At 35.5% G+C, this 23170-nt stretch overlaps 1 protein-coding gene across 1 annotated transcript in view; it reads left to right on the top strand.

Moving 5' to 3' along the window:
- Nucleotides 1–22644, top strand: part of CUNH14orf39 (chromosome unknown C14orf39 homolog) — a 60775-nt gene extending 38131 nt beyond the window's left edge. The window contains exons 15-18 of the mRNA XM_037740473.1: nt 2425–2603; nt 4432–4576; nt 16467–16524; nt 21585–22644. Coding sequence (XP_037596401.1) covers nt 2425–2603; nt 4432–4576; nt 16467–16524; nt 21585–21787 — 585 coding nt within the window. The 3' untranslated portion in view covers nt 21788–22644. The remainder of the gene's footprint in view (nt 1–2424; nt 2604–4431; nt 4577–16466; nt 16525–21584) is intronic.
- Nucleotides 22645–23170: the final 526 nt, after the last annotated feature.

The following is a 23170-nucleotide window of genomic DNA, read 5'->3' as shown; positions in this document are numbered from 1 at the left end:
TTTGTCCCAGAAGGATACCTGCCTAGTGTCAATCTGATCTCTCCTTTATGAGGTGTCTCTTTGGATATATAGGGGTCAGGGAGCTGCTTGAGGAGATGGTCTCTTCTTTATAGGAGCTCAAATGGTGAGCTGCGAGCTCTGTTGTTGTTCATTCAGAGCTGCTGGGCAGGTACGTTTAGGTCTGCTGCAGCAGAACTCATAAACTGCTTTTTGTTCCCAGGTGCTCTGTCCCAGGGATTTAGGCCTTTATGAGTTTCGGTTATGCTGCTGCCTTCTCTTTTTTTCTTTTTTTTCCTTCAGAGCTGCCCTGCCCAGCAAGGAGGCAGCCTAGTCACTGTCTGCCTGTAGAGGGTTTGCTGAGCTGCTGTCGGCTCCGCCAGCTGCCGAGTGAACTTCCCTGCAGTCCTGTTTATATGGGTGTAGTTAGAACTGCCTTGGCGATGGTGGCCTGCCTCTGTGGAGGCAGAGTCTCTCTGCAGTGGCGGGTTGTCTTGGCAATGGCGGGCTGCCTCAGCAATGGCGGGTTGCCTTGGCAACGGCGGGCTGCCTCAGCATTGGCTGACTGCCTCCGTAGTGGTGGGCTGCCTCGGTAATGGTGGACACCCCTCCCCCACAGAGCTGGACCATCCCAGGTTCGGCTGCGCTTGCTGTGAAACTCTCAATCCAGAGTTTCTGGTTGCTGTTCTTTTGTGGGGGTGGGACCAGCCGAGCCTGATCGCCTGGCTCCCTGCCTAGAGCGTTTTTAAAGTTGGTGTTCCAGTCGCCTGTTGAAGAGGCGCGGGGGTCTGTTTGTTTTCCCCTGCGGCCACTCACTGCGCTGGCTTGAACAGCGGCACTGAGGTTTGTGGTGCTTTTTTTTTTGCCTTGGAATCTACTGTCCTGGTTCTCTGCTCAATCCCCTTTTTAAACAGACAAATGGGCGACTTCCCGTGGCTCCAACCGCCAGACAAAAGGGCACCCGGACCGGTGTATTTTGTACGGAGAACCAGAGAACCGCTGCTCCGGGGTGCCGACAAAGCAGCCACGCGGGGCAAAGCAGCGGCGCCGGCCGGCACAGCCGCGCTGGCCGAAACAGCCTGGCGACCTGTGGAGCTCCTCCACCTGGGAATCTCCTAGTCTGTGGGCAATAAAAATGCCGCGTCCACTCACCCTCTGCACTTTCACTGGGAGCTGCAATCCTGAGCTGTTCCTAAACGGCCATCTTGGATCCTCCTCCAATAATTTTTTTAAAAATTAAAAAATATATACAAAAAGTTATGATTAGTAAGTGACAGCATATATTGACCACAACTAAATCATGATTAATAAAAATAATTTTGTTTGGTAAGATTGAATGATTCATCATGGCAATTCAAGAGCAGGGTTGCCATAGAAGTATCTTGAAAGCATTATTTAAATAGCGGAATACTTTACTGATAATAAATGTAAATAACGTATATTAAGTTCAGTCTAACTATTAGAGGTTAAAATAAGAGAAACAAGTAGTATTTTGCTGTAAAGAAATACATGTAATAAGAACATTTTAATCTTTTTGATGAAGGGACCCAAATTATTTCTGTAATGGGATTTGGAATAACAAGTATATGTGAGAAATCACATCTCTATCCTACAAAATGACATAAAGGAAAATTAATATTCAGAATCTTAATTATTGTAGAGGAAGTAGCATAACAGATTAATGAAGTCAAAAAAGTGTGAAAATATAATTAATCAATGAGATCAAGATTGCTTACAAGTAAATCACTTTTCACTTTCAAGGAGGTAGCATGTATAATTCTCATCCAAAGAGCATATTGAAATTTTAAAATAAATTTTAAAAGAAAAATCATTCCTGCCTGTAATCCCAGCACTTTGGGAGGCCAAGGCGGGTGGATCACGAGGTCAAGAGATCAAGACCATCCTGGTCAACATGGTGAAACCCCGTCTCTACTAAAAATAAAAAAAATTAGCTGGGCATGGTGGTGCGTGCCTGTAATCCCAGCTACTCAGGAGGCTGAGGCAGGAGAATTGCCTGAACCCAGGAGGCGGAGGTTGCGGTGAGCCAAGATAGCGCCATTGCACTCCAGCCTGGGTAACATGAGTGAAACTCCATCTCAAAAAAAAAGGAAAAAAACAAAAAAAAGAAAAATCATTCCTAATCATTTTTTCATCAATTCCAATATGTTCTGGCTGTCATTTACTTTTTCAGGTAGGAGTGAAAAATGGAACTGGAAGGAAAAGAAAAATAGAATAAATGTATATTTTTCTATATTTTGATATATGTTTTAGTATCACTTTCCCCAGTTATTCTTATTTCACTTACTTTGCCTGTGAAATGTTAACATCATGGATTAATAAGGTATTTTTCACCTCATGCATTTTTATGTATGTCGTTTATGCAGCAGCATTTGTTTTTTATAGCTTTTTACTACTTTGAATTTGCAGGCTATATATACTGAACATTTTGGGAAGCCAATAGAAAATGATAGTGACGAAGTAGAAGAGACAGCTGAGAATTTTCCACGAACGTCTGAAATTCCTATATTTTTAGGAACTCCTGAAGCTGTGAAAATACCTGAAACTTTGGAGAAAATGCAGTTTCCTAAAACCCCCCCATTCGAAATGTAGGATTTTAATTAATAATTATTGTTAAATTATCTGTATGTTGAATTTTATAAATAACTGATAGGAATAGTAAAATGCCTAGTACCTGTAACTTTAACAAGTTATTATGTAGTATTTCAGGCATACAGAGAAGATAAAGACTAATATAATACACCTCCATTTGCCCATCACCCTGTTTTAACAATTATTAACACTTTAATGTTCTTGTTTCATAGATCCTCTTCCCCATTTTTCCTGCAATATTTAGCTGAAGATGGCCTAAGTCCCAAGTACTTATAAAGCAGTAGTATGTAGACTTAAGCTTTTTCCAAAGGATAAAAAAAAAATTAAAATGTCAAGCTAAGCCTAGCATAGTGGCATGTGCCTGTAATCCTGGCTATTTGGGAAGCTAAGTGACAAGGATCCCTTGAGTTCAGGAGTTTGAATCCAGCCTGCGCAACATAGCGAGACTCTATGTCCTCCCAATATGTCAGGCTGAAAAGCTACTGTCACATATGGCAGATTGTAGTCTTATCATCAACTAATGTTCCATCAGTCATTTCTTCATATGTTGTAGTGTTTGAAGCAAGACTTGCCATTTCTTTTAAGCAAGCTCTTTAGGCATAAATATCTCTAACATGATTATTAAACTTTGGAAACCACAAATGTGTAGTTAGGAGCCAAGAAAATAGGGCTGCATTTAACCTTTCTGTTTAGTCCATTCTCTTCCTTAACACGGAATCCTGAGGTTTCTCTAAGGCATATGTCAAGCAGATTTCACTTAATCAGGGATGTTTGACATCAGACCTGTGCTCTACTTCCTTATTTTAAATTGCGAGTAAGAGTTATAGATTTGAATGTCATGCTGTTGACTCAAGCACAGCACATTAAAAATGGAACTCATCATCAAACCTGAGAACTGTAAAAGAATGTGAGCTCATACGTTAAAACCTCTCTCTATGGATGAAAAAACTATGATCTGTAAAGTTAAGTGACTCATTCATGGTAATAGAGATAGTTATGGCAGTATCATCAGATTTTTATTAAATTTAACAAACACTTAACAAACTGTGCAAGGCAATGCTCTAGGCATTTTATAAATACTGCTCATTTAATATCCACAACAACCTTGTTAGGTGTAGGTACATTATTATCTTTATTTTACAGAAGAGAAAACAGAATCGCAGGTGATACAACTAATCAGTGTTAGAATAGAAATTTAAGCCCAGACAATTCTGGCTATAGAATCCATGCTTTTAACCACTGATATAAGCTGTCTTGTGTAATTATTTTTTCCAAATCTTATTATAATTTAACTTCCTTATATAGCACTGTAATTGCTGGCTTCTCATCAGCACTAAAATCTTGTAACTGGCATTCAAAATCTTGACAGCACTGTGTCAAGGTTAAGAGTTTGGACTTTGAATCTAGATTGCTGCATTCAAATGCCGCTTCTGACACTAATTATTCTTTTAAGAAAATCATTTAATCTTCCTATGCCTCAATATTCCCTACTGTAAGATGGAAATAATAGTAATAGCACCTATTTCATAGGGTGCTTGTGAGAAATATGTAAGTTATGCCTATGGAATAACCTAGAAAAAAGTCTGACAGTATATTCACGGTAGGGTTTCATAGTTATTATTCCTAAATTGATTGTTCTACTTTATTTAACATTATTCTCCACTTCATATAATCCTTTCTCCATAGGATTGTCACTTCAATAACTACTTCCTACATTTCCCTACTATGCTAATTCTCACCTTTATGCTATTGCTTATGATGCTTACCAGTATTCAGTGTTTAATAATAGATTTTTTAACATGTTGATGATTTCTTATTTCTCAGTAACAGAAATAGAAATGCAGTACCTGAAGTTCAAACACAAAAGGAATCCCCTGGACTTTCCTTTCTAATGAGTTATACTTCCAGATCACCTGGATTGAATTTATTTGATTCTTCTGTATTTGATACAGATATCTCATCAGATCAGGTAATATGCAAAGCTAAAATTTTTATTTATAAAAATTGTGCTCTGGAACTTTGAGTAATTTTAGTTCTTTAATACAAAGCTATCTTGGGGCAGAGTGTCAACAGAGGCAATTATTAAAAAATTCTGAGTATTGATGGTATGACAAAGTTCCCTATTACCTTTTTGTTTTCAACTTCAGATGACTCATATTGATATCTGTTCATTAAAAAAGGATCTCAGGCTAGGGATAATTTAAATTGCTGTTAAAAGCAGTTTAAAAAATGAGTTTGACTTTATAGTTGATATGTCTAACTTTCAGACAAACTAGAATTCTCAATGTAAAAAATGTTCCACATTGGTCTATGTCTCTGTTTTGGTACCAGTACTATGCTGTTTCGATTACTGTGGCCTTGTAGCATAGTTTGAAGTCAGGCAGCCTGATGCCTCCAGCTTCGTTCTTTTTGCTTAGGATTGTTTTGGCTATGCGGGTTCTCTTTTAGTTCCATAAGAAGTTTGAAGTGGTTTTTTCCAGTTCTGTGAAGGTCATTGGTAGCTTGATGAGGATAGCGTTGACTCTATAAATTACTTTGGGCAGTATAGCCATTTTCATGATATTGGTTCTTCCCAACCATGAACATGGAATGTTTTTCCATCTGTTTGTGTCATCTCTTATTTCATTAAGCAGTGGTTTGTAGTTCTTCTTGAAGAGGTCCTTTACATCCTGTGTTAGTTGTATTCCTAGGTATTTTATTCTCTTTGTAGCAATTGTGATTGAGAGTTTGCTCATGATTTGGCTCTCTGTTAGTTTGTTATTGGTGTATAGAAATGCTTGTGATTTCTGCACATTGATTTTGCATCCTGAGACTTTGCTGAAGTTGCTTATCAGTTTCAGGAGATTTTGAGACACTGGGATCTTCTAAATATACAATCATGTCATCTGCAAATAGAGACAATTTGACTTCCTCTTTTCCTGATTGAGTACCCTTTATTTTTTTTTCTTGCCTGATTGCTCTGGCTAGAGCTTCCAATACTATATTGAATAGGAGTGGTGAGAGAGGGCATCCTTGTCTTGTGCCAGATTTCAAAGGGAATGCTTCCGGCTTTTGCCCATTCAGTATGATATTGGCTGTGGGTTTGTCATAAATAGCTTTTATTCTTTTGTGATACATTCCATCGATACCCAGTTTCTTTGGTGTTTTTAGCATAAAGGGCTGTTGAATTTTGTCAAAGTCCTTCTCTTCACCTACTGAGGTAATCATGTGGTTTTTGTGATTGGTTCTGTTTATGTGATGGATTACATTTATAGACTTGTTTATGTTGAACCAGCCTTGCATCCCCGGGATGAAGCCTACTTAATCATGATGAATAAGCTTTTTGATTTGCTGTTGCATTCTGTTTGCCAGTATTTTATTGAAGATTTTTGCATTGATGTTCATCATGGATATTGACCTGAAGTTTTACCCAAAGAATTATAAATTGTTCTGTTATAAAGACACATGTACACATATGTTCATTGCAGCACTGCTTACAATAGCGAAGACTTGGAACCAACCCAAATGTCCATCAACGATAGACTGGATAAAGAAAATGTGGCACGTATACACTGTGGAATACTACACAGCCATAAAAAGTGATGAGTTTTTGTCCTTCATAGGGACATGGTTGAATCTGGAAACCAACATTCTTAGCAAACTGACACAAGAACAGAAAACCAAATACCACATATTATCACTCATAGGCAGGTGTTGAACAATTAGAATACATGTACACAGGGAGGGGAGCATCACACACTGGGGTCAGTTGTGGGGGACTAGGGAGGGGTGGGGAGGGTGGGGAGAGATAACGAGGGGAGAAATATCAGATATAGATAATGGGGGGATGAAGGCAGCAAAGCACATTGCTGTATGTTTACCTACGTAACAATCCTGCATGATCTGCATGTACCCCAGAACCTAAAGTACAATTAAAAAAAAAAGTTCCACATTATAAATTGGTCTTTCCAACTATTTGTGTATACATAGCAGCATTATCACTGGTTAATCTTAAAAGACCTAATATTAGTTTCCACTGCTCAGTGATATGAAATAAAGTGCTTATTTCTATATTTAGAAATTAAAGCTGAAAATTCAGACATGCTTTATTCAAAAAGTAGAAACAATACAGTATAGTGGTTAAAACTAGACTCTGAAGCCAGACTACTTAGGTTTGTATCAGATGTGGGATTTGGGGTGAGTGACTTGGTTTCCTTATCTATAAAATGAAATAATAACTATTATCATAGGGTTTGTGAATATTAGAGTTTATACACATAAAGCACTTAGAAAAGTACCAACCACTTAATAATCCTACATACGGATCAATGTGATATGAGTCATAATGTTATTGCTCATTTTAATTAATTGCATTTACCCAATTTGATGTGGATTAGAATATTTTATTTGTATATCTCTGATATTACATTAAATTGTTGAAATTACAAATTTATTGATGGATGATATAGCACTATACATGCTATAGTATTTTACATCTTCAACTTTTGTCTCATTTTTTATTTAAATGCTTACTTTAAAAACTAGAAATTCCTAGGAGTATACTGGGCATGAAAATAGACTATAGCTACTTAATTCTCATTTACCATAATAACATGAATGCAAAATGCATGTATATAACTTTAACAGGAAATATACATTTTAAATAAAGAAAACTGTAAAACTACCGAAAAAAGTTAATGAATACATAGACACATGCAGTACTCGTATAGGAAGAAAATATTGTAAAGATAAATTTCTTCACAATATAATTTATAAGTATAGTCCAATTGAAATCTAATTGGGATCCTGGTGAGATTATCTTTAATTTTTTGTTTTATTTTTGTGGTGGTGCGACTGGGTAAGGAGATTGGCAAAATAATTAATAAGTGTCCTGGGGGAAAGTGGTCAAGAATAACCAAGAAAACATTAAAAAATAAGATTGCTGATAAAATGAAATTCTAAAAAATTTCAACCCAAAAAGGCAGAAAAGAAGGAACAGTAAAAAAAAAAAAAATACACACAGTAAAAAAAAATCATAAAACAAATAAACTTTACACCAAATAATGTACTTTTAAATTATTACATTGTGTGAATGGGCTAAACACTTTATTAAAAGACAAAGATTGTAAAGATGGGGGAGAAAAAGAAGACCCACATAAAAGTTATCTATAAGAAACATACTTTAAACATAAAGGCAAAGACGGGTTGACAATAAATAGATGGAAAATGATGTATCATGAAAACTGTAAGTATTAGAAGGTCACAGTGGCTATATTAGTATCATTTCTAGTAGTCTTAAAGAATATTACTAGACATGAGAGGTACATTTCATAAAGATAAAAAAGTTGATTCATAGGAAGATATAACAATTGTAAATGTGTAAAGCCTAATCACAGCTTCAAAATACATGAAGCAAAAAGTGACAGAATTAAAGGGAAAAACAGACAAAAACTCAAACATAGCTGGAGGTTTTTAATACTCCTCTTTTAGCAGCTGGTAGAATTAGACAACACAATCAGCAAAGATCTTCAATAAGATCTGAATAACATCATCAATCACCTTTATCTAATTGACCTTTATAGTACATCACACCCAACAACTGCAGCATATATATTCTTTTCAAGTTCTGATGGTACCTTCAGCAAGATAGACCATATTCTGGGCCATAAAATTAGTCTTAATGAATTTAAAAGGATTGAAATCAGAGTATGTTCTCTGACCACAGTGGAATTAAATTAGAACTCAATGTGATATCTAAGAAAATCCTAAATATGTAGGCCATAGATCAAAGAAGGAATCATGAGATAAATCAGAAAAGATTTTATTATTTATTTTTAATTTTTGTGGGTACATAGTAGATGTATATATTTATGGGGGTACAGGAGATATTTTGATACAGGCATGCAATGTGAAATAATCATATCATAGAGAATTAGAGTATCCATTCCCTCAAACATTTATTCTTTGTCTTACAAACAATCCAATTATACTCTTTTAGTTATTTAAAAATGTACAATTAAATTATTTTGATTATAGTCACCCTATTGTGCTATCAAATACTAGGTCTTACTCATTCTTGTTATGTTTCTTGTGCCCATTAACCATCCCCTCCTCTCCCCAATACCACACCCTCCAACTTTTCCCAGCCTCTGGTAACCATCCTTCTACTCTCTATCTCAATTGTTTTGAGATTGTGAGTTCAACGGCTTTTAATTTTAGATCCCACAAATAAGTGAGAATATGTACTTTGTTTTTCTGTGCCTGGCTTCTTTATTTTTTTAATTATTATACTTTAAGTTCTGAGATACATGTGCAGAACATGCAGGTTTGTTATATAGGTATACAGGTACCTATATGGTGGTTTGCTGCACCATCAACCCATCATCTACGTTAACTATTTCTCCTAATGCTGTCTCTCCCCTAGTCCCCCAACCCCCAACAGGCCCCAGTGTGTAATGTTTTCCTCCCTGAGTCCACGTGTTCTCATTGTTCAACTCCTGCTTAACGAGTGAGAACATACAGTGTCTGGTTTTCTGTTTTTGTGTTAGTTTGCTGAGAATGATGGTTTCTAGCTTCATCCATGTCCCTGCAAAGAACATGAACTCATCTTTTTTTATGGCTGCATAATATTCTATGGTGTATATATGCCACATTTTCTTTATCCAGTCTATCATTGATGGACATTTGGGTTGGTTCCAAGTCTTTGCTATTGTAAACAGTGCCGGAATAAACATACATGTGCATGTGTCTTTATGGTAGAATGATTTATAATCCTTTAGGTATATGTCCAGTAATGGGATTGCTTTATCAAGTAGTATTTCTGGTTCTAGATTCTTGAGGAATCATCACACTATCTTCCACAATGGTCAAACTAGTTCATTCTCTGACAAATGGTATAAAAGCATTCCTATTTCTTCACATCCTCTCTAGCATCTGTTGTCTCCTGACTTTTTAATGATCGTCATTCTAACTGGTGTGAGATGATGTCTCATTGTGGTTTTGATTTGCATTTCTCTAATAACCAGTGATGATGAGCTTTTTTTCATATGTTTGTTGGCCACATAAATGTCTTCTTTTGAGAAGTGTATTTTCATATCTTTTACCCACTTTTTGATGGACTTGTTTGATTTTTTTTTTCTTGTAAATTTAAGTTCTTTGTAGATTTTTGGATGTTAGCCCTTTGTCAGATCAATAGATTGCAAAATTTTTTCTTCCATTCTATAGGTTGCCTGTTCACTCTGATGATAGTTTCTTTTGCTGTGCAGAAGCTCTTTAGTTTAATTAGGTCACATTTGTCCATTTTGGCTTTTGTTGCCGTTGCTTTTTGTGTTTTAGTCATGAAGTCTTTGCCTATGCTTGTGTCCTGAATGGTATTGCCTAAGTTTTCTTCTGGAGTTTTTATGGTTTTAGGTCTTACATTTAAGTCTTTAATCCATCTTGAGTTAATTTTTGTATAAGAAGTAAGGAAGGGGTCCAGTTTCAATTTTCTGCATATGGCTAGCAAGTTTTCCCAAAATCATTTCTTAAATAAGGAATCTTTCCCTCATTGCTTTTTTTTGTTATGTTTGTCAAAGATCAGGTGGTTGTAGATGTGGGGTGTTATTTCTGAGGCTGATGATTATTGCTGAGAATGATAGTTTCTAGCTTCATCTATGTCCCTGCAAAGAACATGAATTCATCTTTTTTTAAGGCTGCATAATATTCTATGGTGTATATGTGCCACATTTTCTTTATCCAGTCTATCATTGATGGGAATTTGTTCTGTTCTATTGGTCTATATATCTGTTTTGGTACCAGTACCATGCTGTTTTGGTTATTATAGCCATGTAGTGTAGTTTGAGGTCAGGTAGCATGATGCCTCCAGCTTTGTTCTTTTTGCTTAGAATTGTCTTGGCTGTGCAGGCTCTTTTTTGGTTCCATATGAAATTTAAAGTAGTTTTTTCTTTTTTTTTCTACTTAATATTTTTTATTTTGTTATTTTTTATTTATTATATTTTAAGTTCTGGGGTACATATGCAGATAGTGCAGGTTTGTTACATAGGTATGCGCATGCCATGGTGGTGGTTTGCTGCACTCATCACCCCATCATCCACATTAGATATTTCTCCTAATGCTATTCCTCCCCAACCCCCCTACTCCCTGCTATTCCTCCCCTAGTCCCCCACTCCCCCAGGCCCCAGTGTGTGATGTTCCCTTCCCTGTGTGTGTGTTCTCATTGTTCAACACCCACTTATGAGTGAGAACATAAAGTAGGTTTTTCTAATTTTGTGAAGAAAGTCAATGGTAGCTTGATGGGGATAGCATTGAATCTATAAATTACTTCAGGAAGTATGGCCATTTTCACAATATTGATTCTTCCTATCCATGAGCATGGAATGTTTTTCCATTTGTTGTGTCCTCTCTTAGCTCCTTGAGCAGTGGTTTATAGTTCTTTTTGAAGAGATTCTTCACATGCCTTGTAAGTTGTATTCCTAGGTATTTTATTCTCTTGAGAGAATACAATAGGAATAGGTATTTTATTCTCTTGAGAGAATACAATAGGAATACAACTTACAAATTTCATTACTTGTTAATGAAATTTCACTTATGATTTGACTCTCTGCTTGTCTATTACTTGTGTATAGGAATGCTTGTGATTTTTTGCACATTGATTTTGTATCCTGAGACTTTGCTAAAGTTGCTTATCAGCTTAAGGAGATTTTGGGCTAAGATGATGGGGTTTTCTAAATATATAATCATGTCATCTGCAAAGAGAGGAAATTTGACTTTCTCTCTTCCTATTTGAATACCTTTTCTTTCTCTTGCTTGATTGCCCTGGCCAGAACTTCCAGTACTATGTTGAGTAGGACGAGTGGTGAGAGAGGGCATCCTTGTCTTGTGCTGGTTTTCAAAGGAAATGCTTCCAGCTTTTGCCCATCCAGTATATTGGCTGTGGGATTGTCATAAATACCTTTTATTATTTTGAGATGTGTTCCATCAATACCTAGTTTATTGAGAGTTTTTAGTGTGAAGAGGTGTTGAATTTTATCGAAGGCCTTTTCTACATCTATTGAGATAATCGTGGTTTTTGTCATTGGTTCTGTTTATGTGATGGATTACGTTTATTGATTTATGTATGCTGAACCAGTCTTGCATTCCAGGGATGAAGCTGACTTGATCATGATGGATAAGCTTTTTGATGTGCTGCTGGATTTGGTTTGCCAGTATTTTATTGAGGATTTTTGCATGGATGTTCATCAGGGATATTGGCCTGAAATTTTTATTTTTGTGTGTGAGTCTCTGTCAAGTTTTGGTATCAGGATGATGCTGGCCTCATAAAATGAGTTAGGGAGGAGTCCCTCATGCCCTCTAGTTCCACCCATGTTGTTGCAAATGACAGGATCTCATTCCTTTTTGCCTTCCTCCTGTCTTCCTTATAGTGTAGGTGATTTTCTCTGATGGTGTGATTTAATTTCTTGCTTTTTATTTTTGATGTGTCCATAATGTGTTTTTTGATTGAGTTACCATGAGGCTTGCCAATACTATCTTGTAACCCATTATTTTAAACTGATGACAACTTAACAAGTTGCATAAACAAATATGCAAAAATAAAACTAATAAAAACTCTACACTTTTACTTAATCCCCTGGCATTTTAACTTTTTGTTGTTTCTCTTTATGTTTTACTGTATTGTCTATGTCTTGGAAAGTTGTTGTAGTTATTATCTTTGCTTGGTTCATCATTTAGTCTTTCCACTCAAAGTAAGAGTAGCTTACACACTATGATTACAGTATTATTCTGTTTTTCTATGTGCTTACTATTATCAGTGAGTTTTGTACCTTCCAATGATTTCTTCTTGCTGGTTAACATCTTTTTCTTTTAGATAGAAGAACTCCCTTTAGCATTTCTTATAGGACAGTTCTGGTGTTGATGAAACCCCTCAGCTTCCATTTGTTTGGGAGCATCTTTATTTCTCCTTCATACTTGAAGGATGTTTTTTCAGATATACTATTCTAGAGTAAGAGTTTTTTTTTTCTTCAGCACATTAAATATGTCATGCCACTCTCTCCTGGCCTGTATGGTTTCCACTGAAAAGTGTGCTGCCAGAAAAATTGGAGCTCCATTGTATGTTACTTATTTATTTTCTTTATCCTTGACTTTTGAGAATATGAGTAGTAGACGCTTTGAATTAGTCTTCTTTGGGTTAAATATGCTTGGTGTTCTATAACCTTCTTGTACTTGAATCTTGATATCTTTCTCTAGGTTTGGGAAGTTCTCTGTTATTATCTCTTTGAATAAATTTTCTACTCCTATCTCTTTCCATATCACCTCTTTAAGGCCAATGGCTCTTAGAGTTGCCCTTTTGAGGCTATTTTCTAGTTCTTGTAGGCACGCTTCATTCTTTTTCACACTTCTTTTTTTAATCTCTTCTGTGTATTTCCAAATAGCCTGTTTTCAAGTTCACTAATTCTTTNTATTCTTGATCTTTGGAATTTTGATTATTAAATGCCTTGAAGTAGCTTTCTTTGGGTTTAATGTGGTTGGTGTTCTATAACCTTCATATACTAGGATATTAATATTTTTCATTAGGTTTGAGAAGTTCCGTGTTATTATCCCTTTGAATAAACTTTCTATCTCTGTCTCTTTCTCTACCTCCTCTTTAAGGCCAATAACTTCTAGATTTGCCATTTTGAGGCTATTTTCTAGTTTTTGTAGGCATGCTTCATTCTTTTTCACACTTCTTTTTTTAATCTCTTCTGTGTATTTCCAAATAGCCTGTTAGCTTACTAATTCTTTCTTCTGCTTGATTAATTCTGCTATTAAGAGACTCTTGATGCACTCTTCAGTATGCCAGTTGCATTTTTCAACTCTAGGATTTCTGCTTGTTTCTTTTTAATGATTTAAATCTCTTTGTTAAATTTATCTGATAGAATTCTGCATATCTTGTTTTGTTACTTTGAATTTCTTTGGGTTTCCTCAAAACAGCTATTTTGAATTCTCTCTCTGAAAGGTCACATAACTCTGTTTCTCCAGGATTAGTACCTGGTGATTTTTCTAGTTGATTTGGCGAGTTCATGTTTTCTTGGACGATCCTGATGCTTGTAGTTGTTTGTTGGAGTCTAAGCACTGAAGAATTAGGTATTTATTGTAGTAGTCTTTGTAATCTGGGCTTGCTTGTGCCTGTCTTTCTTGAGGGGGCTTTCCAAGTATTTAAAGGTACTTGGGCTCCAAGCCCAATAACCCTGTGGTTTTTGTAGACTCAGAGAGGTGTAGCCTTTGTGGTCTTAGATAAGATCTGGAAGAATTCTCTGGATTACCAGGCAGAGACTCTTGTCATTTTCCCTTGCTTTCTCCCAAACAAATGGAGCCTCTCTCTTTGTGCTGAGCTGCCTGGAGCGGGGAGAGGTGTGATGCAAGCATCCCTGTGGCCATTTCGACTAGGACTGCACTGGGTCATACTTGAAGCCAGCACAGCATTGAGTCTTGCCTAAGGCCTTCTGTAACCACTACCTGGCTACCACCTATGTTCATTGAAGACCCTAGGGCTCTGTGATCAGCAGGTGGTGAAGCCAACCAGGTTTGTGTTTTTCCCTTCAAGGTGGCTAGTTCTCCTGGCCCTGGGCAGGTCCAGAGATGCTGTCTGGGATTTTGGGATTAGAGTCAAAAACCTTAGTAATTTGTTCAATGTTCTGTTCTACTCTGACTAAACTGGCACTCAAACCACAATATGAAGTCCTTCCTGCTTTTCCTTCCTTTTCCACAGGCTGAGGAGCCTTTCCCTGTGGACCCTGTCACCATCAGCTCATGGTGGGGGTCTGCAAGGCACTGCTGATGTCCACTTGAAGCCCAAGGACTCTTCAGTGAATGATGCCAGGCATAGGACTCACTCTTCAGGGCAGTGGGCTCCTTTCTGGCCCAGGGCAGATCCAGAAATGCTGCCCAAGAGCCTAGGCCTGGACTCAGGGACCCCAAGATCCTCCTTGTTCTATCCCATTGTGGTTGAGCTGGTACCTAGTGTGCAAGATAAAATGCACTTTACTTTTTTCCTCTGCTTTTCTTAAACATATAGGGTCTCTTACCATAGCCACCACAGCTTGGAATGTGCTGGGTCACAACTGAAGCCAGCAACTCTCAGAGCCCAAGGCCCACAGCATACAACCTACGTGTTACTGCTGGTTATTCAGGGCCCAAGGGCTCTTTAATCAGTGCATGATGAATTCTGCCAGGACTGTGTCCTTCCCTTCAAGGAAGTGGGTTCTCTTTTAGGGAAGATTTTAAACTGCATTATCACATTATAAAATCCAGCCTATCAAAAATTGTGGGATGTTGCCAAAGCCAGAGCAAAATGATAGCTTTAAATAATTTAATAATTACATAATTAACAAAAAAGGAGAAAGGCCTAAAATCAGTGACCTAAGGTTTCATTTTGAGAATCTAGAAAAAGAAGAACTAAGCTAACCTGAAGTAAGTAGAATGAAGAAATAAGATAATAAGAGAAATCAGTGAAATGAAAAAACAAACAATAGAGAAAATTAACAAAGTCAAAGTTGGTTCTTGGAAAATAATTGACAAAATTGATAAAATCCCTATATTAGGAATGAAAGAGAGGATATAATTATAACTTCTAAATGTTATGAAACAGAGGGAAACTTCCTTTCTAAATATGCAAACATCCTATTAGGCTAGAGTAATAAAAGATATGATAATGGTTTTAAGGATTGATTGATCAATGGTATAGGCTAGAAAGTCTTGAAGCCAAATATTTTATAATGTGTTAACGATAGACTACACATTAATAGGGGTAAATTAGGCACTCATCTTACACTGTACATCAATAGAAGTTACAAATGCATTAAATTATGTGAGAAAATGTTACCACAACGTATTTCAGAGGAAATATCAGTGAATACCAGACCTTAGGAGGAAGGATTCCCTAAGCATGAAAGCAATGGAAGAAGAAGCAAAAGAAAATAATTGGGTTTGATTACATATGAAATCTTAACTTCCATATGTTAAAAAATTTTAATGGGAAAATGATGAACATATAAAATATTTGCAATAAAATTGCAAAGAATTAATTAATATCTCTAGAGTATAAAGTACTTATACGTACAAATAAGGAAATAATTACTCTCTTAATAGATAAATGAGCAAAGTTTATTTTGCAAACAGATAATTCACTGAAAAAGAAATTCAAGTGGCTTATAAAATCTATGAGAAAACAGTTTTCCTTATAGCTGTTGAATTGTCAAAGAAACATGAATCTGTGCATAACAGTGTTTCTTCGGGTATGACTTTCATATAAGAAACAAGGTTGGGACAACTTAAATGTCCATTATAAAAGGATAGTTAAAACTGTCTGTGTGTCTGTTTGGAAGAATATTATAGTGCCACGGAGTCATGTTTTAGAAGAATAATGACATGGACAAATGCTCACCATGCAATGTGAAGGGGGAAAAAGTGGACAGAAAACTATGCTGTCATGATCTCATTTTTAAAAAAAAGGCTGTTTTACTGAGAAAATAGGCTTTTGGCGGTAGAATTTGATCTGAACTGACATGAAGCTATCCACTTCCTGTTATTTTTATAGGCAAAAAGCAATATCAAGAACCTGATTTGTTAAAGGCCGTCAGAATAAAGCAAAAGATCATATTAATATTCTAAAGTGGGAGCTATCCTTACCACAGTGTATTTTGCCTGAATAAAATCAATAGACCTTATTTTAATATAAGTAAATAACAGGTTTTGAAGACAGATTTTTTAAAGTGTAAGAATGTGCTATATAAAGTTACCATATGTCTACTTTAAGTCTATGTATTAGAAGAACTAGGCTTTAAATTCAAATATGTATACTGTCCTACTGATTTAACAAGTAATATTTAATGGAAATTATTTTCTAGTTTAATGAACATTATTCTGCAAGAAATCTAAATCCTCTGTCATCACAGCAAGAAATTGGTAAGTTGTTTGAAGTTTTCTACATTTAAAAACATGTTAACTTTTTAGTACAGTATTTAGTTTCTCTAACTGATTTTCTTAGGTGCTGAATTTATTCATTATAAATTACTGTTACTTCTGCACTACTCATTGATTTTCTTTTCTTTTCTTTTTTTTTAAAGCAATTAGCTTTTCTCAGTACTCTACTAAAATTTGCTTTCTCCAAGGTTACTGACCTCTCAATTATTAAACATTATGGGCATCTTGTGTTTATTATCATATTAAGACTCTTTGCAGCAATTGATATGGTTGGTTATTTTCCATCTTTTTTCTGTATTTTTTGAATTTCCTTCTCTCTCTTTGATAATTTTTATTGAATATTCTTTCTTCATTTTTCCTTTCATTGACTAATTCATTCAACATATGAATATAAATGTGTATATGTATTATATTTTATATCAGGTATGCTTTTGGGCTCTGGTGGTAGAACAGTGGACAAGAATGAAAAATTCTCATATGGCTTATGTTCTAGTGGGAGAAACTGAAAATAGACAAGTAAATCAATGTATAATGTATCAGATAGTACACTAAGCATCAGTTGTTATGGGCTGGAATAGTCAGACTCACATATTATGATTTTTAATCTAATATCTTTATGCTATAGAAAGATACAGGAAAAGAGATAATGGTAGATACAGCATCCTTGGTTTCATTGAGAGGATCACCAACTAACCAAATAATGCTCTTTCTTTTGCCACCGCAACCCAAGGAACATGTCAGGCTGCTATGGACAAAAGGCATGTTGCATGTAGGTCACCTTGACACATGAGAGCTGTAACTTCAATTCAACACCGATCCTTTATATTATTCTAGTCATGAAGCCCAAGGCCTTTATACTGACTCATAGCTCCCCTAATTCAGGTGCAGCCTCACACAGCAGACTAGATAGATACAACAGTCTACATTTTACCTTAATTCTGTGTTTTCTAAGAAAACAGTGTTATGGGAAGTAGGCTTCAAGGTCTTTTTTCCAGGTGGGCCCGAAACTGCCCAGGCTTCATGTTAATTCTTTACTTATTGTTGCTGATAAGCACTATGTAGTAAAGTAATGTAGAGTGAGGGAAATAGGGAATACTTGGGTCAGGAAGGTGATTGCTGTATTGCAAGGGAGTCAGGATAGGCATCACCAAAAATCAATATTGAGCAGAAGGAGGTGCAGATACAAGCTAGTGGGAAAAGTGTTACAAGCAAAGGGCAAAAAAGTCTTGAAATGGGAACATACTCAGTATGTTCATAGAAAAATAGTTTAATTGGTATGATTTGAATGGAATAAGGAAGGAGAATGGTGGGAGATTAAATCCAAGAGGTGGATGGAAAGCAAACCATGTGGGGCCTATAGATCATTAAGAACTTGAGAGCTTTTTTCTGAGTGAGATGGGAAGCCACTGGAAGGTTTTAAGTAAAGGACTGAAATGACCTGACAGGTTTTAAAAGAATTATTCTGGCTGCTGTGTGAACAGCCTGTATGGAAACAAGGGCAAAAGCAGGGAATGATCAGGAAGCTATAAAATGATACAAAGTGAGAACTGATGGCAGTAGAAGTGATAAGAAGATGTCAGATTTTGGTTACAAAATTTTCTGAAAGTAGAGCTGGAAGAATTTGCTTATGACCTGGATATGAGGATTGAGAGTGAGAGAAACAAGGAATGTTCCATGGTTTTGACATGAATAACTTAGAATGGAGTTGTCATTTATTGAAATATGGAAGGCTGTAAGACAGGAGCCAGGAGTTTCATTTAGAAAGTGTTTTAATTGAAAAAACTATTTATTAGATACCTAAGTGAAAGTAAAGTAGGAAATTGTACATATGAATTTGGAATTCAATGAGATGGAGACACAGATTTTGGGATTTTTATAAACGGTATTTAATGCTATGAGATCAGAAGGAATCTACCAATTATAGACATTTTTTAAATGTCTACCATCTAAAAATTTAAATTTATTTACATCCGCTTTTTTTTTTCAGACAGAGTTTTGCTCTTGTTTGCCAGGCTGGAGTGCAATGGCGTGATCTCAGCTCACTGCAACCTCTGCCTCTGGGGTTCAAGTGATTCTCCTGCTTCAGCCTCCTGAGTAGCAGGGATTACAGGTGCATGCCACCACACCGAGCCAAATTTTTGTATTTTAGTAGAGACAGGTCATACTATGTTTTTACTATGTTTTTACCAAGCTGGTCTCAAACTTCTGACCTCAGGCCATCCACCCGCCTTGACCTTCCAAAGTGCTGGGATTATAGGCACTGCACCTGTAAACTGCACCTGAGCCACCGCACCCAGCCCACATCTCTTTTTTTTGACACTGTCATTCATTTGACACTCATTCACTTCAGTGTTTCCAAATATAATACATACAGATAATGACCAAATTTATATCCTGCTGCACTGAATTCTAAATTCTAGGACTTTATTTCTGATTGTATAGTTTAAATATCTTTTTGACATTAAAAACTCAGTGTAGCTGAAATCAAACTTGCTCTCCTGACATCCATAAATGGCATCTCCATTATTCTGGCTCTTAAGATTTGGAACATAGTAACAATTTTAACTTTTCCCTGTAACTGGGACTACATTCAACTAGTCATCAAGTTTTATCAGCTCTCTCTCTTAAATATTTATTTTTATTTTCTATTTTCATTGAAACCATTATATTTCAGAGTCTTACTCTTCACTTGGGCTGTTACAATAACATCCTGATTGATGTTTTCTGTTTTTTAGTTTACCTATAGATCACAGCTCAATTAATCTTCAGTGCCCATAATTTTGGCCATGTCCCTGGCCCTAATCAGATACCTTCAGTGACTCTCCCACTGACTATCAAATTATGCTTCTACTTTTCTAATTTAGTTCCAACTACCCGTTTTGTTTTTTATTGGTATATAGTTGTACATATTTATGGGGTCCATGTGATATTTTGATACCTGCATACAACGTGTAATGGTCAAATCAGGGTAATTAGAATATCTATCACATCAGCCATTTATCACTTTTTGTGTGTGTGGGGACCACTCCAAATCTTCTCTTCTAGCTATGTCAAAATATACAATAAATCCTTGTAAACCATACTACTGCTCTAGAACTTATTCTTAAATTCCATACTAGAATTTATTCCTTCTATCTAAATGTATTTTTGTACTCATTAACCAATCTCTATTCATTCCCCGACATACCTTTTAAGTCTTTTATCTTATAAGTATAACCTGTGCTTTGGTCAGACTCAGGAACTCAGTGTGTCTCAAGTATGCCCACACTTTCTTACCTGCTTTTTCCCTCTTGTAATCCCCAACTTCTGTCTCTTTCTGTCTTTCAAGATAGAATTACCTTCCATAAAACCTTTTATTTATCCCCTCAACCTTATTTTTCAAAAAAAGAGAGACTATCTCCCTCAGTTTTCTGAATATCTCTTCTTTTTTATACTTTTTAGCATTCTACCCACTATCATTATTTATAATTACATATAAAATCTCCTCTAGATCACAGATTTTTTGAGGGCAGCGATTTTTAAATGTACCTTTGAATTCCCCATAGCACCTATGTTGCTGCCTTGCACAGTGATGTATTCTTTTATTTACAGTGATTATATGAGTTTTGTTAAGACCTCATATGAACTTCTTATGAAATTAAAAACAAATCAAATTCATTTATTCAAAGAGAAATTTCAGATTTTAGTTCTTTTTGGATCTGTGTTTACATTATACCTATTTTTCACTAAGTTATGGATGTGTACTGAGAAATACACATAGTCAAAAAAATAAAGTGAGAAAGGGAGAGAGGAAGAATGCAAGTATCTGGTAGTCAGTCTGTCCATCCATCCATCTGTTTGTCCATCCATCCATCCATCCATCCATCTTACTGCTAATTGGCTCAGTTCTTTTTAGGGTGAAATAATTGAGATGTTTAAAAATAAAAATAAAGTTTATTAAATATCTGAAATTTTAAAAATACATGAAACATTCAAAGTGATGCAAGGTAATTATTTTGCTTAATATGCTATTTGATTAATTCTATATAAAAACATTGTAAAAGACTTGTTTCAAGTACATATTTGATTACTGTAGATTAAAAGTTATTTAGTGATAATCGATTTTAAAATAGAATTAGAATGTTGAAAATATATTTATTTATAATTTTATTGTTAATATAATAAATGAAATACTATTTTTCCTTAATGATAATTCTGGGCTCTATCAACCAGAGCTACATTTAAAGCATATTTTAAGAATTCCTTTTAAAACTATAGAACTCTTTTTAATGTTCTGTCAGTTTCCTTGAACAATGCCATGAACAGTATATTGTAGTGACTCAATAAATAATAGTTGAATAAGCTTAACTTATACAGCATCTCAGATCCAGCATTTTTTCCTCCATTACCATTGCTATGATTGTAGATAAGGTCAGCCTTTCAGTGTCTCTTCACTGGACATAGACTTTTATTTTATTTTGCTTAGTCTCACTTCTAGACTCTCCTGTTCCAGCCTTTATACCTATTCTCTCCTGAGTAATACGAAGCAGTTCAAATCATGTCATATCTCTGCTTGAAACTTTTCAATGGATTCTTGTTATCTACTAAATAAAGTCCACGTTCCATAGTGGGACATTCAGCAGTCTTTCCAACCTCATCTTCATTAATTATTTCCATTCGATACATCTTTATTATTTCTCACTGCTCCTGCTAAGCTGAATAGATTTGTTACTCTAATACATCCTATGCATGTCTGTTTCTGTGCCTCTGTATTATTCTCTTCATTTGAGGTGTTTTATTCCACTTTTTACTTCTTATACTCGTTCTTTATATACTAGAGTTCAAATCATTTGAAAGTAGGGTTTAAGTTTGAGTCTGTTTTAACCTTCATGGTACCATGGACAATGCCTTGCACTTAAGAGGAATACAGTTAAATACCTGCTAAATAGACGAATGATTCAGTGTTACCCATATTTATTGTATGCAGTATGCTATAATTCAGTAGGCTATAAAAATTTTATATAAGATGAAGAGCATGATATTGTAATATTTATCTTCCTTAGGAAACTTATTTGAGAAGCCAGAAGGAGGAGATGGCTTTACATTTTCTTTTCCATCAGACACTTCATCTCATACATTTGGAGCTGGAAAAGATGATTTTAGTTTTCCATTTTCATTTGGACAGAGTCAAAATTCAATACCTTCTTCTTCTTTAAAAGGTTTTTCATCTTCCTCAAAAAATACAACACAGTTCACATTTTTTTGAGCTAGTCATTAGTTCCTTGAATTATTTTACTGTTCTGTAGTCATGAGGGCATACATTTACATTATTCCTTAAGACATGAAGACTACTGTCTTTTGTTGATTAAAGCAGTAATGGTTAACATTGTTTGATTATATTTATTGAAATATTGAAGTATTGAATATTTTGGTTTTTGTGTGTGCTATTAACTAATCATTATTTTTTTGTTTTGATTTGTGAGCCGTCTTCAGGTAGAACTTTTATTAATAGAATTTGATGCTTTTTTCATTAATCTTTATTTTAAATATTAAGCCTGCTTCTCCTTTTCTGGTAGTATTGTAGGTACTTTGATAAGAACAAGAACTGCAGTAACAATTGCAGAATTCGTGCTGAAGTGTACTTTAGCTACTAAAACTTTATTTTAAATTTATTGGGTTTCACTTCAGCTTCACCATGTAGTATCCAGAGTGGTACTGTAATAATAATTTGAAATAATTTATGTTAGTAATAAAAAAATCTGTGTTATTTGCTTCTAACGTGACTCATGGTAACATGCTAACATTATGAGTTATGCTAATGCCTTCAATGGATCAAAATGAAATGTAAAGGGCCAGAGTAATTTCTGAAAATTGGATTGTTGTACTGGCGGTGATCCTGTTAATATATTTTTTTTGCTTAAACATTTTTTGAAGAACGTTTAAAATTTTGCCTCCTTCAATAATTTCATTTTTATTTTTTATGTTCAGTATTTGTCAGTTATATAGCTTAAGTGAAGATATTTAACATTTGATGAACTTCTATAAACATTTTACTCAGTATCATTGTATTTTGTGCTTTGTAAATTAGTTATATCTAGTTATCAAGTAATAAAGAGTTTGACTTCATATTTTGCTGTGACTGTTGATGGATTTTTAAACCTAACCTCTTCTTTCCCCTTTCTGCTCGATATCTGGCCAAGATAATCAGAAAGTATGGTTGCTCCCTCCTTTGGTGCAAGTAGGAAGTTCAAACCACATATGGGAGCCCTCAGCCAGCCCCACCTGCTAACTACCATAAAAACCCAAAGCCAGTCTTCTTTCTCTGCTCCTCAAGCCATTTTTCAGTTCAGCTTAGGAGGCCTGCCCAGCTCTCCCCAGAAGGCCTTAATATATGACTAGAAAAATTTTTGATATCCTATTGGGATGTGTGGCATCATCAGTTTCAATATGCAAATCAAATTTTGGGTAAGGGTCTATACTGCTTCTTCAGGGTATCTGCAAATTATCACAGTTGTATTACATTGAGCTGTCTCAAAGACTTTTAAAAAAAGAAGGTCAATCTAACTAATGCTAGACTAAGAAAACTTTAGACAGTGTTGAAAAAAAACCCCACCAAACCTTCAATAACTGGTTGAAAGATGAAAATTTC

This window comes from Cebus imitator, unplaced genomic scaffold, assembly GCF_001604975.1.
Source record: "Cebus imitator isolate Cc_AM_T3 unplaced genomic scaffold, Cebus_imitator-1.0 Scaffold83, whole genome shotgun sequence".
Lineage (NCBI taxonomy): Eukaryota > Metazoa > Chordata > Mammalia > Primates > Cebidae > Cebus > Cebus imitator.
This window is presented reverse-complemented; position numbering and strand designations above follow the sequence as displayed.